Here is a 19,449-nt window from a genome sequence, read left to right as displayed (position 1 = left end):
TGATACACTGCGAAACCCCATACACACCTGGCAGGATCCTGATACACTGCGAAACCCCATACACACCTGGCAGGATCCCGATACACTGCGAAACCACATACACACCTGGCAGGATCCCGATACACTGCGAAACCCCATACACACCTGGCAGGATCCCGATACACTGTGAAACCCCATACACACCTGGCAGGATCCTGATACACTGTGAAACCCCATACACACCTGGCAGGATCCTGATACACTGGGAAACCCCATACACACCTGGCAGGATCCTGATACACTGTGAAACCCCATACACACCTGGCAGGATCCTGATACACTGTGAAACCCCATACACACCTGGCAGGATCCTGATACACTGTGAAACCCCATACACACCTGGCAGGATCCTGATACACTGTGAAACCCCATACACACCTGGCAGGGTCCCGATACACTGTGAAACCCCATACACACCTGGCAGGATCCTGATACACTGGGAAACCCCATACACACCTGGCAGGATCCTGATACACTGTGAAACCCCATACACACCTGGCAGGATCCTGATACACTGGGAAACCCCATACACACCTGGCAGGATCCTGATACACTGTGAAACCCCATACACACCTGGCAGGATCCTGATACACTGAAACCCCATACACACCTGGCATAGAAACTTCGAATATAGAAGCAGGAGTCGGCCATTAGGCCCCTCGAGCCTGCTCTGCCATTCAATCCGATCATGGCTGATCATCCGAATTCAGTACCCGGTCCCTGCTTTCTCCCCATACCCCTTGATCCCTTTAGCCTTAAGAAATATATCCAACTCCTTCTTGAATATATTTAATGAATTGGCCTCTACTGCCTTCTGTGGTAGAGAATTCCACAGGTTCACCACTCTCTGGGTGAATAAATTCCTCCTCATTTCTGTCCTGAAGGGCTTACCCCTTATCCTTAGACTGTGACCCCTGGTTCTGGATTCTCCGACCATCGGGAACATCCTCCCTGCATCGAGTCTGTCCAGTCCTGCCAGTATTTTATAAGTTTCAATGAGATCCCCTATCATTCTTCTAAACTCCAGCGAGTACAAGCCCAATCGACCCAATCTCTCCTCATACGTCATTCCTGCCATCCCAGGTATCAGCCTGGTGAATCTTCGCTGAACTCCCTGCATGGCAAGAACATCCTTCCTCACAAGGCGATGAAAAATTGCACACACCTGACAGAATCCTGATACACTGTGAAACCCCATACACACCTGACAGAATCCTGATACACTGTGAAACCTCATACACACCTGGCAGGATCCTGATACACTGTGAAACCCCATACACACCTGGCAGGATCCTGATACACTGTGAAACCTCATACACACTGTGAAACCTCATACACACCTGGCAGGATCCTGATACACTGTGAAACCCCATACACACCTGGCAGGATCCTGATACACTGTGAAACCTCATACACACTGTGAAACCTCATACACACCTGGCAGGATCCTGATACACTGTGAAACCCCATACACACCTGGCAGAATCCTGATACACTGTGAAACCCCATACACACCTGGCAGGATCCTGATACACTGGGAAACCCCATACACACCTGGCAGGATCCTGATACACTGTGAAACCCCATACACACCTGGCAGGATCCTGATACACTGGGAAACCCCATACACACCTGGCAGGATCCTGATACACTGTGAAACCCCATACACACCTGGCAGGATCCTGATACACTGAAACCCCATACACACCTGGCATAGAAACTTCGAATATAGAAGCAGGAGTCGGCCATTAGGCCCCTCGAGCCTGCTCTGCCATTCAATCCGATCATGGCTGATCATCCGAATTCAGTACCCGGTCCCTGCTTTCTCCCCATACCCCTTGATCCCTTTAGCCTTAAGAAATATATCCAACTCCTTCTTGAATATATTTAATGAATTGGCCTCTACTGCCTTCTGTGGTAGAGAATTCCACAGGTTCACCACTCTCTGGGTGAATAAATTCCTCCTCATTTCTGTCCTGAAGGGCTTACCCCTTATCCTTAGACTGTGACCCCTGGTTCTGGATTCTCCGACCATCGGGAACATCCTCCCTGCATCGAGTCTGTCCAGTCCTGCCAGTATTTTATAAGTTTCAATGAGATCCCCTATCATTCTTCTAAACTCCAGCGAGTACAAGCCCAATCGACCCAATCTCTCCTCATACGTCATTCCTGCCATCCCAGGTATCAGCCTGGTGAATCTTCGCTGAACTCCCTGCATGGCAAGAACATCCTTCCTCACAAGGCGATGAAAAATTGCACACACCTGACAGAATCCTGATACACTGTGAAACCCCATACACACCTGACAGAATCCTGATACACTGTGAAACCTCATACACACCTGGCAGGATCCTGATACACTGTGAAACCCCATACACACCTGGCAGGATCCTGATACACTGTGAAACCTCATACACACTGTGAAACCTCATACACACCTGGCAGGATCCTGATACACTGTGAAACCCCATACACACCTGGCAGGATCCTGATACACTGTGAAACCTCATACACACTGTGAAACCTCATACACACCTGGCAGGATCCTGATACACTGTGAAACCCCATACACACCTGGCAGAATCCTGATACACTGTGAAACCCCATACACACCTGGCAGGATCCTGATACACTGTGAAACCCCATACACACCTGGCAGGATCCTGATACACTGTGAAACCTCATACACACCTGGCAGGATCCTGATACACTGTGAAACCCCATACACACCTGACAGAATCCTGATACACTGTGAAACCCCATACACACCTGGCAGGGTCCTGATACACTGTGAAACCCCATACACACCTGACAGAATCCTGATACACTGTGAATCCCCATACACACCTGGCAGGATCCTGATGCCTCCGATCGGAACAAATCTTTGAACCTACCTGCTGGTTCCATAAATCCCGAGGCTGGGCCTCTCCGGGTCCGTGCCGGGTCTGCGCTGGGGCCTCTCCGGTTCTGCGCCGGGCCCACTCCTGGTCCGCGCCGGGCATCTCCGGGTCCGCGCCCTCTCTGGGTCTACGCCGAGAATCTCCGGGTCCACGCCGGGCATCTCCGGGTCCGCGCCCTCTCCGGTCTGCGCCGGGCTGCTCCGTGTCCGCGCCGGGGCCTGTCCGGGTCCGCGCCGGGGTCTCTCCGGATCTGTGCTGGGAGAAGCCCACGTATCCCAGGGGCAGATGCAGTTCGCGCGCCATTGGGATCATGTAGGCTCGGTGAACCAATCAAAGAATGGGATCCCCCTTCATACTTTTGACAGGTCTGTACACACAGAATTGAGTCATAGAGTTATACAGCACAGAAAGAAGCCCTTCGGCCCATCGTGTCCGCACCGGCCTTCAAGCCCTGTCTATTCTAATCCCATTTCCCAGCACTTGGTCCGTAGCCTTGTATGCTATGGCGTTGTCAAATGTAATATTTCTATTTTTCAACATTCTTAAGCAGATAAAATCCGGCCTTTCGCCTGCTTTAACCAGGCGTAGGAATTCCATGGCCTTTCAGCGGGCGGAAGTTGTGCAAAAAGCGCATCTCTCCACCCGCAGAGGCAATTTTCCTGGGCTGGCGGACCTTGACAGATCGCCAGTGCCGGTTTTCAGCACATGCGCTTCCATTGCCTGAAACTGACACTTGCGAGACGCAAATGGGTGCATACACACCTAGTACGCACCCATGGGGGTTGGAAAATCCGGCCCCTTATAACAGGAGAATGATTAGGTGCAGAAAATGTGTATTTGACCCAAGATAAGCCTGTCCCTGTTAGAGAGATGACCCACTTACCCCTCTCCGTGTATTGACACAAACTCGTTCAATTGTCTCTACCCCGCCTAACAAGGCCCCATCACTGTGTTTCCTTGGTAACTGGTCCACCCAATAAATTATGTTACGGGCGACAAAAATACCCTGAGTTACCCTCTTACTTTCAATTCACTCCATTAGTAATTATTTTGCTAATTGTGAGCCTGATCTCTGCATTAATTTTGTGAAATCCATTAAAACATTTCAATACCGAAATCTCCTGATCAAACAAAACTCATCAAACCCAGTAACCCTTCTTACAGCCTAACCTCAGAATACCTTCAACCATCTTTCTCCGTGCACACAATACACCGGATAACCTGCACAATTCATGAAACAAAAGCAATCTACCTCCTGTCTATTCACAGTCTGTCCCTCTCTCAGTGCACACAATACCCCAGATAACCTGCACAATTCATGAAACAATAGCAATCTACCTCCTGTCTATTCACAGTCTGTCCCTCTCAGTGCACACAATACCCCAGATAACCTGCACAATTCATGAAACAATAGCAATCTACCTCCTGTCTATTCACAGTCTGTCCCTCTCAGTGCACACTATACCCCAGATAACCTGCACAATACATGAAACAATAGCAATCTACCTCCTGTCTATTCACAGTCTGTCCCTCTCTCAGTGCACACAATACCCCAGATAACCTGCACAATACATGAAACAATAGCAATCTACCTCCTGTCTATTCACAGTCTGTCCCTCTCAGTGCACACAATACCCCAGATAACCTGCACAATTCATGAAACAATAGCAATCTACCTCCTGTCTATTCACAGTCTGTCCCTCAGTGCACACAATACCCCAGATAACCTGCACAATACATGAAACAATAGCAATCTACCTCCTGTCTATTCACAGTCTGTCCCTCTCAGTGCACACAGTACCCCAGATAACCTGCACAATTCATGAAACAATAGCAATCTACCTCCTGTCTATTCACAGTCTGTCCCTCTCAGTGCACACAATACCCCAGATAACCTGCACAATTCATGAAACAACAGCAATCTACCTCCTGCCTATTCACAGTCTGTCCCTCTCAGTGCACACAATACCCCAGATAACCTGCACAATACATGAAACAATAGCAATCTACCTCCTGTCTATTCACAGTCTGTCCCTCTCTCAGTGCACACAATACCCCAGATAACCTGCACAATTCATGAAACAATAGCAATCTACCTCCTGTCTATTCACAGTCTGTCCCTCTCTCAGTGTACACAATACCCCAGATGACCTGCACAATTCATGAAACAATAGCAATCTACCTCCTGTCTATTCACAGTCTGTCCCTCTCTCAGTGCACACAATACCCCAGATAACATGCACAATACATGAAACAATAGCAATCTACCTCCTGTCTATTCAGTCTGTCCCTCTCAGTGCACACAATACCCCAGATAACCTGCACAATTCATGAAACAATAGCAATCTACCTCCTGTCTATTCACAGTCTGTCCCTCTGTCAGTGCACACAATACCCCAGATAACCTGCACAATCCATGAAACAACAGCAATCTACCTCCTGTCTATTCACAGTCTGTCCCTCTCAGTGCACACAATACCGCAGATAACCTGCACAATACATGAAACAATAGCAATCTACCTCCTGTCTATTCACAGTCTGTCCCTCTCAGTGCACACAATGCCCCAAATAACCTGCACAATTCATGAAACAATAGCAATCTACCTCCTGTCTATTCACAGTCTGTCCTTCTCAGTGCACACAATACCCCAGATAACCTGCACAATACATGAAACAATAGCAATCTACCTCCTGTCTATTCACAGTCTGTCCCTCTCAGTGCACACAATACCACAGATAACCTTCACAATACCCCAGATAACCTGCACAATACATGAAACAATAGCAATCTACCTCCTGTCTATTCACAGTCTGTCCCTCTTTCAGTGCACACAATACCCCAGATAACCTGCACAATACATGAAACAATAGCAATCTACCTCCTGTCTATTGACAGTCTGACCCTCCCTCAGTGCACACAATACCCCAGATAACCTGCACAATACATGAAACAATAGCAATCTACCTCCTGTCTATTCACAGTCTGTCCCTCTCTCAGTGCACACAATACCCCAGATGACCTGCACAATTCATGAAACAATAGCAATCTACCTCCTGTCTATTCACAGTCTGTCCTTCTCAGTGCACACAATACCCCAAATAACCTGCACAATACATGAAACAATAGCAATCTACCTACTGTCTATTCACAGTCTGTCCCTCTCTCAGTGCACACAATACCCCAGATAACCTGCACAATACATTAAAAAATAGCAATCTACCTCCTGTCTATTCACAGTCTGACCCTCTCAGTGCACACAATACCCCAGATAACCTGCACAATACATGAAACAATAGCAATCTACCTCCTGTCTATTCACAGTCTGACCCTCTCTCAGTGCACACAATACCCCAGATAACCTGCACAATTCATGAAATAGCAATCTACCTCCTGTCTATTCAGTCTCTCCCTCTCAGTGAACACAATACCCCAGATAACCTGCACAATACATGAAACAATAACAATCTACCTCCTGTCTATTCACAGTCTGTCCCTCTCAGTGCACACAATACCCCAGATAACCTGCACAATTCATGAAACAATAGCAATCTACCTCCTGTCTATTCACAGTCTGTCCCTCAGTGCACACAATACCCCCGATAACCTGCACAATTCATGAAACTATAGCAATCTACCTCCTGTCTATTCACAGTCTGTCCCTCTCTGTGCACACAATACCCCAGATAACCTGCACAATTCATGAAACAATAGCAATCTACCTCCTGTCTAGTCACAGTCTGTCCCTCTCAGTGCACACAATACCCCAGATAACCTGCACAATTCATGAAACAATAGCAATCTACCTCCTCTCTATTCACAGTCTGTCCCTCTCTCAGTGCACACAATACCCCAGATAACCTGCACAATTCATGAAACAATAGCAATCTACCTCCTGTCTATTCACAGTCTGTCCCTCTCTCAGTACACACAATACCCCAGATAACCTGCACAATTCATGAAATAGCAATCTACCTCCTGTCTATTCACAGTCTGTCCCTCTCTCAGTGCACACAATACCCCAGATAACCTACACAATACCCCAGATAACCTGCACAATTCATGAAACTATAGCAATCTACCTCCTGTCTATTCACAGTCTGTCCCCCTCAGTGCACACAATACCCCAGATAACCTGCACAATTCATGAAACAATAGCAATCTACCTCCTGTCTATTCACAGTCTGTCCCTCTCTCAGTGCACACAATACCCCAGATAACCTGCACAATTCATGAAATAGCAATCTACCTCCTGTCTATTCACAGTCTGTCCCTCTTTCAGTGCACACAATACCCCAGATAACCTGCACAATACATGAAACAGTAGCATTCTACCTCCTGTCTATTCACAGTCTGTCCCTCTTTCAGTGCACACAATACCCCAGATAACCTGCACAATTCATGAAACAATAGCAATCTACCTCCTGTCTATTCGAGGTCTCTCCCTCTCTCAGTGCACACAATACCCCAGATAACCTGCACAATACATGAAACAATAGCAATCTACCTCCTGTCTATTCAAAGTCTGTCCCTCTCTCAGTGCACACAATACCCCAGATAACCTGCACAATCCATGAAACAACAGCAATCTACCTCCTGTCTATTCACAGTCTGTCCCTCTCTCAGTGCACACAATACCCCAGATAACCTGCACAATTCATGAAACAATAGCTATCTACCTCCTGTCTATTCACAGTCTGTCCCTCTCTCAGTGCACACAATACCCCAGATAACCTGCACAATACATGAAACAATAGCAATCTACCTCCTGTCTATTCACAGTCTGTCCCTCTCTCAGTGCACACAATACCCCAGATAACCTGCACAATTCATGAAACAACAGCAATCTACCTCCTGTCTATTCACAGTCTATCCCTCTCTCAGTGCACACAATACCCCAGATAACCTACACAATACATGAAACAATAGCAGTCTACCTCCTGTCTATTCACAGTCTGTCCCTCTCTCAGTGCACACAATACCCCAGATAACCTGCACAATACATGAAACAATAGCAATCTACCTCCTGTCTATTCACAGTCTGTCCATCTCTCAGTGCACACAATACCCCAGATAACCTGCACAATACATGAAACAATAGCAATCTACCTCCTGTCTATTCACAGTCTGTCCCTCTCTCAGTGCACACAATACCCCAGATAACCTGCACAATACATGAAACAATAGCAATCTACCTCCTGTCTATTCACAGTCTGTCCCTCTCAGTGCACACAATACCCCAGATAACCTGCACAATTCATGAAACAATAGCAATCTACCTCCTGTCTATTCACAGTCTGTCCCTCTCTCAGTGCACACAATACCCCAGATAACCTGCACAATACATGAAACAATAACAATCTACCTCCTGTCTATTCACAGTCTGTCCCTCTCAGTGCACACAATACCCCAGATAACCTGCACAATTCATGAAACAATAGCAATCTACCTCCTATCTATTCACAGTCTGTCCCTCAGTGCACACAATACCCCCGATAACCTGCACAATTCATGAAACTACAGCAATCTACCTCCTGTCTATTCACAGTCTGTCCCTCTCAGTGCACACAATACCCCAGATAACCTGCACAATTCATGAAACAATAGCAATCTACCTCCTGTCTATTCACAGTCTGTCCCTCTCTCAGTACACACAATACCCCAGATAACCTGCACAATTCATGAAATAGCAATCTACCTCCTGTCTATTCACAGTCTGTCCCTCTCTCAGTGCACACAATACCCCAGATAACCTACACAATACCCCAGATAACCTGCACAATACATGAAACAATAGCAATCTACCTCCTGCCTATTCACAGTCTGTCCCTCTCTCAGTGCACACAATACCCCAGATAACCTGCACAATTCATGAAACAATAGCAATCTACCTCCTGTCTATTCACAGCCTGTCCCTCTCTCAGTGTGCACAATACCCCAGATAACCTGCACAATTCATGAAACAATAGCAATCTACCTCCTGTCTATTCACAGTCTGTTCCTCTCTGTGCACACAATACCCCAGATAACCTGCACAATACATGAAACAATAACAATCTACCTCCTGTCTATTCACAGTCTGTCCCTCTCTGTGCACACAATACCCCAGATAACCTGCACAATTCATGAAATAGCAATCTACCTCCTGTCTATTCACAGTCTGACCCTCTCTCAGTGCACACAATACCCCAGATAACCTGCACAATTCATGAAATAGCAATCTACCTCCTGTCTATTCACAGTCTGTCCCTCTCTGTGCACACAATACCCTAGATAACCTGCACAATTCATGAAACAATAGCAATCTACCTCCTGTCTATTCACAGTCTGTCCCTCTCTCAGTGCACACAATACCCCAGATAACCTGCACAATTCATGAAACAATAGCAATCTACCTCCTGTCTATTCACAGTCTGTCCCTCTCTCAGTGCACACAACACCCCAGATAACCTGCACAATACATGAAACAATAGCAATCTACCTCCTGTCTATTCACAGTCTGTCCCTTTCTCAGTGCACACAATACCCCAGATAACCTGCACAATTCATGAAACAATAGCAATCTACCTCCTGTCTATTCACAGTCTGTCCCTCTCTCAGTGCACACAATACCCCAGATAACCTGCACAATTCATGAAACAATAGCAATCTACCTCCTGTCTATTCACAGTCTGTCCCTCTCTCAGTGCACACAATACCACAGATAACCTGCACAATTCATGAAACAATAGCAATCTACCTCCTGTCTATTCACAGTCTATCCCTCTCTCAGTGCACACAATACCCCAGATAACCTGCTCAATTCATGAAACAATAGCAATCTACCTCCTGTCTATTCACAGTCTGTCCCTCTCAGTGCACACAATACCCCAGATAACCTGCACAATTCATGAAACAATAGCAATCTACCTCCTGTCTATTGCCAGTCTGTCCCTGTCTCAGTGCACACAATACCCCAGATAACCTGCACAATACATGAAACAATAGCAATCTACCCCCTGTCTATTCACAGTCTGTCCCGCTCTCAGTGCACACAATACCCCAGATAACCTGCACAACACATGAAACAATAGCAATCTACCTCCTGTCTATTCACAGTCTGTCCCTCTCTCAGTGCACACAATACCCCAGATAACCTGCACAATTCATGAAACAATAGCAATCTACCACCTGTCTATTCAGTCTGTCCCTCTCAGTGCACACAATACCCCAGATAACCTGCACAATACATGAAACAATAGCAATCTGCCTCCTGTCTATTCAGTCTGTTCCTCTCAGTGCACACAATACCGCAGATAACCTGCACAATTCATGAAACAATAGCAATCTACCTCCTGTCTATTCACAGTCTGTCCCTCTCTCAGTGCACACAATACCCCAGATAACCTGCACAATTCATGAAACAATAGCAATCTACCTCCTGTCTATTCAGTCTGTCCCTCTCAGTGCACACAATACCCCAGATAACCTGCACAACACATGAAACAATAGCTATCTATCTCCTGTCTGTTCACAGTCTGTCCCTCTCTCAGTGCACAGAATACCCCAGATAACCTGCACAATTCATGAAACAATAGCAATCTACCTCCTGTCTATTCACAGTCTGTCCCTCTCTCAGTGCACACAATACCCCAGATAACCTGCACAATTCATGAAACAATAGCAATCTACCTCCTGTCTATTCTCAGTCTGTCCCTCAGTGCACACAATACCCCAGATAACCTGCACAATTCATGAAACAACAGCAATCTACCTCCTGTCTATTCACAGTCTGTCCCTCTCTCAGTGCACACAATACCCCAGATAACCTGCACAATTCATGAAACAATCGCAATCTACCTCCTGTCTATTCAGTCTGTCCCTCTCTCAGTGCACACAATACCCCAGATAACCTGCACAATTCATGAAACAATAGCAATCTGCCTCCTGTCTATTCACAGTCTGTCCCTCTCTCAGTGCACACAATACCCCAGATAACCTGCACAATACATGAAACAATAGCAATCTACCTCCTGTCTAATCACAGTCTGTCCCTCTCAGTGCACACAATACCCCAGATAACCTGCACAATTCATGAAACAATAGCAATCCACCTCCTGTCCATTCACAGTCTGTCCCTCTCTCCGTGCACACAATACCCCAGATAACCTGCACAATACATGAAACAATAGCAATCTACCCCCTGTCTATTCACAGTCTGTCCCTCTCTCAGTGCACACAATACCCCAGATAACCTGCACAATTCATGAAACAATAGCAATCTACCACCTGTCTATTCAGTCTATCCCTCTCAGTGCACACAATACCCCAGATAACCTGCACAATTCATGAAACAATAGCAATCTACCTCCTGTCTATTCACAGTCTGTCCCTCTCAGTGCACACAATACCCCAGATAACCTGCACAACACATGAAACAATAGCAATCTACCTCCTGTCTATTCAGTCTGTCCCTCTCAGTGCACACAATACCCCAGATATCCTGCACAATTCATGAAACAATAGCAATCTACCTCCTGTCTATTCACAGTCTGTCCCTCTCTCAGTGCACACAATACCCCAGATAACCTGCACAATACATGAAACAATAGCAATCTACCTCCTGTCTATTCACAGCCTGACCCTCTCTCAGTGCACACAATACCCCAGATAACCTGCACAATTCATGAAACAATAGCAATCTACCTCCTGTCTATTCACAGTCTATCCCTCTCTCAGTGCACACAATACCCCAGATAACCTGCACAATTCATGAAACAATAGCAATCTACCTCCTGTCTATTCAGTCTGTCTCTCTCAGTGCACACAATACCCCAGATAACCTGCACAATTCATGAAACAATAGCAATCTACCTCCTGTCTATTCACAGTCTGTTCCTCTCTGTGCACACAATACCCCAGATAACCTGCACAATTCATGAAACAATAGCAATCTACCTCCTGCCTATTCACAGTCTGTCCCTCTCTCAGTGCACACAATACCCCAGATAACCTGCACAATTCATGAAACAATAGCAATCTACCTCCTGTCTATTCACAGTCTGTCCCTCTCTCAGTGCACACAATACCCCAGATAACCTGCACAATCCATGAAACAATAGCAATCTACCTCCTGTCCATTCACAGTCTGTCCCTCTCAGTGCACACAATACCCCAGATAACCTGCACAATACATGAAACAATAGCAATCTACCTCCTGTCTATTCACAGTCTGTCCCTCTCTCAGTGCACACAATACCACAGATAACCTGCACAATACATGAAACAATAACAATCTACCTCCTGTCTAATCACAGTCTGTCCCTCTCAGTGCACACAATACCCCTGATAACCTGCACAATTCATGAAACAATAGCAATCTACCTCCTGTCTATTCACAGTCTGTCCCTCTCTCAGTGCACACAATACATCGGATAACCTGCACAATACATGAAACAATAGCAATCTACCTCCTGTCTATTCACAGTCTGTCCCTCTCAGTGCACACAATACCCCAGATAACCTGCACAATTCATGAAACAATAGCAATCTACCTCCTGTCTATTCACAGTCTATCCCTCTCTCAGTACACACAATACCCCAGATAAGCTGCACAATTCATGAAACAATAGCAATCTACCTCCTGTCTATTCACAGTCTGTCCCTCTCTCAGTGCACACAATACCCCAGATAACCTGCACAATACATGAAACAATAGCAATCTACCTCCTGTCTATTCACAGTCTCTCCCTCTCAGTGCACACAATACCCCAGATAAGCTGCACAATTCATGAAACAATAGCAATCTACCTCCTGTCTATTCACAGTCTGTCCCTCTCAGTGCACACAGTACCCCAGATAACCTGCACAATTCATGAAACAATAGCAGTCTACCTCCTGTCTATTCACAGTCTATCCCTCTCTCAGTGCACACAATACCCCAGATAACCTGCACAATACATGAAACAATAGCAATCTACCTCCTGTCTATTCACAGTCTGTCCCTCAGTGCACACAATACCCCAGATAACCTGCACAATTCATGAAACAATAGCAATCTACCTCCTGTCTATTCACAGTCTGTCCCTCTCTCAGTGCACACAATACACTGGATAAGCTGCCCAAACCCTGAGACATTCTCAGTGAACCTTTTGTTAAGGGAGGGAAAGGATAAGGGTGCTAATTCCTGCACTCAGCGTCCTGGCAGCTGAAGCACATTCGCCAATGATGGAACCATGTAAACCTGGTATGTGCAAGGGGCGTGAATTGGAGGAGCACAGTTAGCTCGGAGGATTGTGTGGCTGCAGGAGGTTACAGAGATAACGAGGGGGCTAGGACATGGAGCAATTCGAAAATAAGAATGAGAATGTTTATGTCCAGATGTTGCCTGACCGGGAGCCAATTTAGCCCATGGGTAATGGGTAAACCGGATTAATGCGAATTCGGATATGGGCAGCAGAGTGTTAAATGAGCTTGTTTATGGAGGGTATAAGGTGGGAGGTCAGCCAGGAGACCATTGGAATAGTCGAGTCCGGAAGTAACGAGGAGTACGGATGAGGGTTACAGCAGCAGCTGAGCTGAGGAATGGGTGGAGACTGAGGATATGGCAGAGGTGGAAGTAGGCAAACTTTGTGATGGGGAGGATATGGGGTCGGAAGCTCAGTTAATGGTTAAATAGAACGCCGAGTGGAACATCTGTCCGTTCACAGTCTGTCTCACTCCCAATTCACACAATGCCCCAGATAACCTGCCCAAGGTCTGATACAGTAACAGTGGGACACTTGACCATTCACAGTCTGTCCCACTCCCAATTCACACAATGCCCCAGATAACCTGCCCAAGGTCTGATACAGTAACAGTGGGACACTTGACCATTCACAGTCTGTCCCACTCCCAATTCACACAATGCCCCAGATAACCTGCCCAAGGTCTGATACAGTAACAGTGGGACACTTGACCATTCACAGTCTGTCCCACTCCCAATTCACACAATGCCCCAGATAACCTGCCCAAGGTCTGATACAATAACAGTGGGACACTTGACCATTCACAGTCTGTCCCACTCCCAATTCACACAATGCCCCAGATAACCTGCCCAAGGTCTGATACAGTAACAGTGGGACACTTGACCATTCACAGTCTGTCCCACTCCCAATTCACACACTACCCCAGATAACCTGCCCAAGGTCTGATACAATAACAGTGGGACACTTGACCATTCACAGTCTGTCCCACTCCCAATTCACACAATGCCCCAGATAACCTGCCCAAGGTCTGATACAGTAACAGTGGGACACTTGACCATTCACAGTCTGTCCCACTCCCAATTCACACACTGCCCCAGATAATCTGCCCAAGGTCTGATACAGTAAGAGTAGAACATCCGTCCATTCACAGTCTGTCCCACTCCCAATTCACACAATGCCCCAGATAACCTGCCCAAGGTCTGATACAGTAACTGTGGGACACTTGACCATTCACAGTCTGTCCCACTCCCAATTCATACAATGCCCCAGATAACCTGCCCAAGGTCTGATACAGTAACAGTGGGACACTTGACCATTCACAGTCTGTCCCACTCCCAATTCACACAGTGCCCCAGATAACCTGCCCAAGGTCTGATACAGTAACAGTGGGACACTTGACCATTCACAGTCTGTCCCACTCCCAATTCACACAATGCCCCAGATAACCTGCCCAAGGTCTGATACAATAACAGTGGGACACTTGACCATTCACAGTCTGTCCCACTCCCAATTCACACACTGCCCCAGATAAGCTGCCCACGGCCTGATACACTAACAATGGGAAATCCGTCCATTCACAGTCTGTCCCAGTCCCAATTCACACAATGCCCCAGATAACCTGCCCAAGGTCTGATACAGTAACAGTGGGACACTTGACCATTCACAGTCTGTCCCACTCCCAATTCACACAATGCACCAGATAACCTGCCCAAGGTCTGATACAGTAACAGTGGGACACTTGACCATTCACAATCTGTCCCACTCCCAATTCACACAATGCCCCAGATAACCTGCCCAAGGTCTGATACAGTAACAATGGGACACTTGACCATTCACAGTCTGTCCCACTCCCAATTCACACAATGCCCCAGATAAACTGCCCAAGGTCTGATACAATAACAGTGGGACACTTGACCATTCACAGTCTGTCCCACTCCCAATTCACACAATGCCCCAGATAACCTGCCCAAGGTCTGATACAGTAACAGTGGGACACTTGACCATTCACAGTCTGTCCCACTCCCAATTCACACAATGCACCAGATAAACTGCCCAAGGTCTGATACAGTAACAGTGGGACACTTGACCATTCAGTCTGTCCCACTCCCAATTCATACAATGCCCCAGATAACCTGCCCAAGGTCTGATACAATAACAGTGGGACACTTGACCATTCACAGTCTGTCCCACTCCCAATTCACACAATGCCCCAGATAACCTGCCCAAGGTCTGATACAGTAACAGTGGGACACTTGACCATTCACAGGGTGTCCCACTCCCAATTCACACTGCCCCAGATAACCTGCCCAAGGTCTGATACAGTAACAGTGGGACACTTGACCATTCACAGTGTGTCCCACTCCCAATTCACACAATGCACCAGATAACCTGCCCAAGGTCTGATACAGTAACAGTGGGACACTTGACCATTCACAGTGTGTCCCACTCCCAATTCACACTGCCCCAGATAACCTGCCCAAGGTCTGATACAGTAACAGTGGGACACTTGACCATTCACAGTCTGTCCCACTCCCAATTCACACAATGCCCCAGATAACCTGCCCAAGGTCTGATACAATAACAGGGGGACACTTGACCATTCACAGTCTGTCCCACTCCCAATTCACACAATGCCCCAGATAACCTGCCCAAGGTCTGATACAATAACAGTGGGACACTTGACCATTCACAGTCTGTCCCACTCCCAATTCACACAATGCCCCAGATAACCTGCCCAAGGTCTGATACAGTAACAGTGGGACACTTGACCATTCACAGTCTGTCCCACTCCCAATTCACACAATGCCCCAGATAACCTGCCCAAGGTCTGATACAGTAACAGTGGGACACTTGACCATTCACAGTCTGTCCCACTCCCAATTCACACATAGCCCCAGATAACCTGCCCACGGTCTGATACAGTAACAGTGGGACATCCGTCCATTCACAGTCTGTCCCAGTCCCAATTCACACAATGCCACAGATAACCTGCCCAAGGTCTGATACATAAGCACTGGTACATTTGACCATTCGCACTCTGTCCATATCCCACTGATATCCTCTGCCCTATTTCCCAGTAAATATTAGAATCACGTGAGGATTTGAAGCAGTTCTCAGCTACTAACTGAGTTTTAATTTCTACACACACCTCTATCGAAATTGCCAGTTTAATCTTGCGTTATTTTACTGAATAGTGAAATGGCATTGAGAGGTTGTTTTTATGTCAGTGCAAATACTGAGAACCACTTTCTGTCTGTTCTCTTTAAAGATCTTCAACAGAAACACAAGGAAACACTCCGGGAACAAACTGAAACACTGAGAGTGAACACTATCCTAATAAAGGAGAAGGTTAAGATTTTCCAGCTGGTTGATCGATATGCTGAACTAACGGTCATTTCTACTGTTCGAGATCGGACACTTGTAGAACATGAACTGCTGGCAAGAGGCCGTGACCATGAAGAGTGGAGAGAGGAACATCTCCGGGGAGAGCTGGAAAAAATCCGAACTGATCAATTGTTCCACAGCAGTTTTTCACGGAGAAAATCCGAATCTGGGAGTTCAGGAGCAGTGAGTGAAGTGTGGGGGAGTTCAGGAGCAGTGAGCGGAGTCCCGGGGATTGGAAAAACAACAATGATACAAAAGATTGTTCATGACTGGGCCACTGGGAAAATATACCCAAACTTTCAATTTGTTTTCAGTTTTAAATTCCGGGATTTGAACGCTATTAACTGTAGAATAAACCTGAGGAATCTGATACTGGATCAGTATCCTTACTTTGGGAATATTCTTAGGGAGCTCTGGAAGAACCCAAAGGGATTGCTGTTTATATTCGATGGTTTGGATGAATTCAAGGACAGGATCGATTTTGCTGACAATCTGAGAAATACTGAACCTCAGCACAGGTGCACAGATCCTGAAGACTGGTGTGAAGTGTCTGACATTGTGTACAGTTTAATACAGCACAAGCTGCTCCCAGGATGTTCAGTGCTAGTGACCAGCCGCCCCACTGCATTACATTTATTGGAAAAGGCTGAGATCAGTGTCTGGGTTGAAATCCTGGGATTTGTTGGTGAAGAACGGAAGGAATATTTCAACAAGTTTTTTGAAGATCAGACGGTGGCAGCAGCTGTTTTCAAACATGTGGAGGAGAACGAGATCCTGTACACCATGTGCTACAACCCTTCCTACTGCTTGATCCTCGGTCTGTCACTGGGCCCCTTCTTTACACAAAGAGACAGGAATCAGCGAGTTCCCAAGACCATCACCCAACTATATTCCTACTATATTTACAACATTCTGAAAAACCATGGCCGAGAGATTGAAAGCCCCCGTGATGTGTTACTGAAGCTTGGTGAGATGGCCTTCACAGGAGTCTCCGAGAAGAAGATTGTGTTTGGAAATGGAGATTTGGTCAAGTACAATCTACAACCTTCCCAGTTCCTGTCTGGGTTCATGATGGAACTTTTGGAGAGAGATGATTCTGTCCAGAGCGTGGTGTACACATTCCCGCACCTCACCATCCAAGAGTTTGTAGCCGCACTCGCACAATTCCTGACTCCAGATCCTGGGGACATCCTGAAACTCCTCAGAGAAGCCCACAGCAAGGAAGATGGGCGATTTGAGATATTTCTCCGTTTTGTTGCTGGTCTCTCCTCCCCACAGGCAGCTCGGCCCCTGGAGGAGTTTCTGGGTCGATTTCTTCATCAAACCACCTGCCGAGTGATTGACTGGGTGAAGGAGAAGATTGAAGGACAGATTGGAGACACAGGGAGTGAAACTGGTCAAAGGGACCTCCTGAACACATTCCACTACCTGTTTGAGTCTCAGAATAAAGCACTGGCTCGGCAAACAGTGGGATCTGTGGAAACACTTACATTTAATAGATTGACATTGACCCCGATTGACTGTGCGGTCCTGTTTCACATCATTGGACTCTGTGATACAATAAAAAGCCTCGATCTAGGAGACTGCTCCATTCAGTGTGAAGGACTCCAGCGGCTGGGACCCGTACTGCACAAATGCCGGGTGTTGAGGTAACTGTTTATTTGTCTCTAACTGTTGGGTGAATTGTAGAACAGTCACGGATTGTGTTGTTGCTCCGTAATGTAGGGAAACAAACAGTTCAGTTAAACCAGGGAGAAGCGGATTCAACACAAATATGACCAATAATAAGAGGATCGGTCAGTAATTCCCTCAGGACTGGAGAATCTAAAATGGATCCTTGTGAACAAGTAGGGATTTTACAGTCTTTATCGGATCAGCAGATACAGGTCACTGAGAGTCTGATAATTACAATAAGTCACATTTAATAAGACTGGATAGCGGAAGATAAACATAAAATAGAATCTGGCAGTAAAGATAAAATTAATGTAAAATATTTTCCACATCCACCATTTCAACTAGAAACAGGAGAGAAACCCGAGTTTAAATCACTAACAGTTCGATATTTACTCCAATACCGTGCAGAGTGTGTCCTGTCGAGGGGGTAGTTTCCTGGATTGGGAATATTGGGGAATCGGGAATTCTTTCAGCTGTAAATGTTTACAATTATTCACAGTCCTGAACATTGAGTAAAGATTGATATTCAGGATCTTAAACCTGCCGGTGAAAAGGTTCCAATCTAACCGGAGTACAGACACACACCAGCCAGCGGTGGGGCCTCGCACACAGCGGGCGGCTCCTGGGTAAACCGGGGGCAGTGAACCCGGGAATTCCCCATAATCCACCCCCTGTGTGTGAGGCCCCGCTCGGGGAGGGAACTTCCGAAAATTCCCCAAAAACTGTCGGGCCAGTTACCCCGAAATAAATGTAGAGCCAGTTTAATAATGGGAATAAAGTGAGAGATTCCCCTCCCCTATAAACTAGGAGCACAGGGACATTTAAAACTTGTAACGGGACAGAATAAACTCTCTTGCTGCTATTGACAAACATTCACTATAAGCCCTCTGACTCCCACAGCTACCTGGAATACACTTCCTCCCACCTCGCTTCCTGTAAGGACGCTGGCCCATTCTCCCAGTTTTTCTGATGATGCCACGTTCCATCCAGTGCTTCCGACATGTCTTCCTTTTCCCTCAACCGAGGATTCCCCTCTACCGTGGTTGACGCGGCTCTTGACCGTGTCTGTTCTGTTTCCCACACTTCTGCTCTCACCCCTGCCCCTCCCTCCCAGAACCACGATAGGTTCCCCTTGTCTTCACCTTTCACCCCACCAGCCTCCACATTTAATCTCTCCTGTCTTCCACCCTATCACAGACCTTCCCTTTTGTTCTGTCCTCCGCTCCCC

The 19,449-nt window shown here is 46.6% G+C and overlaps 1 protein-coding gene across 1 annotated transcript in view; it reads left to right on the top strand.

The window, feature by feature from the left end:
- Positions 1 to 19,449, top strand: part of LOC147083150 (NACHT, LRR and PYD domains-containing protein 3-like) — a 133,286-nt gene that overhangs the window by 104,094 nt on the left and 9,743 nt on the right. The window contains exon 8 of the mRNA XM_085980236.1: positions 16,432 to 18,196. Within this exon, the coding sequence (XP_085836362.1) occupies positions 16,432 to 18,196 (1,765 nt within the window). The remainder of the gene's footprint in view (positions 1 to 16,431; positions 18,197 to 19,449) is intronic.

The sequence above is a fragment of the Somniosus microcephalus genome, unplaced genomic scaffold, assembly GCF_052327205.1.
Source record: "Somniosus microcephalus isolate GS21.2 unplaced genomic scaffold, FLI_Smic_1.0 scaffold71, whole genome shotgun sequence".
In the NCBI taxonomy this organism is placed as follows: domain Eukaryota; kingdom Metazoa; phylum Chordata; class Chondrichthyes; order Squaliformes; family Somniosidae; genus Somniosus; species Somniosus microcephalus.
The sequence above is the reverse complement of the archived record's forward strand: the minus strand, read 5'-3'. Positions and strand labels throughout refer to the sequence as shown.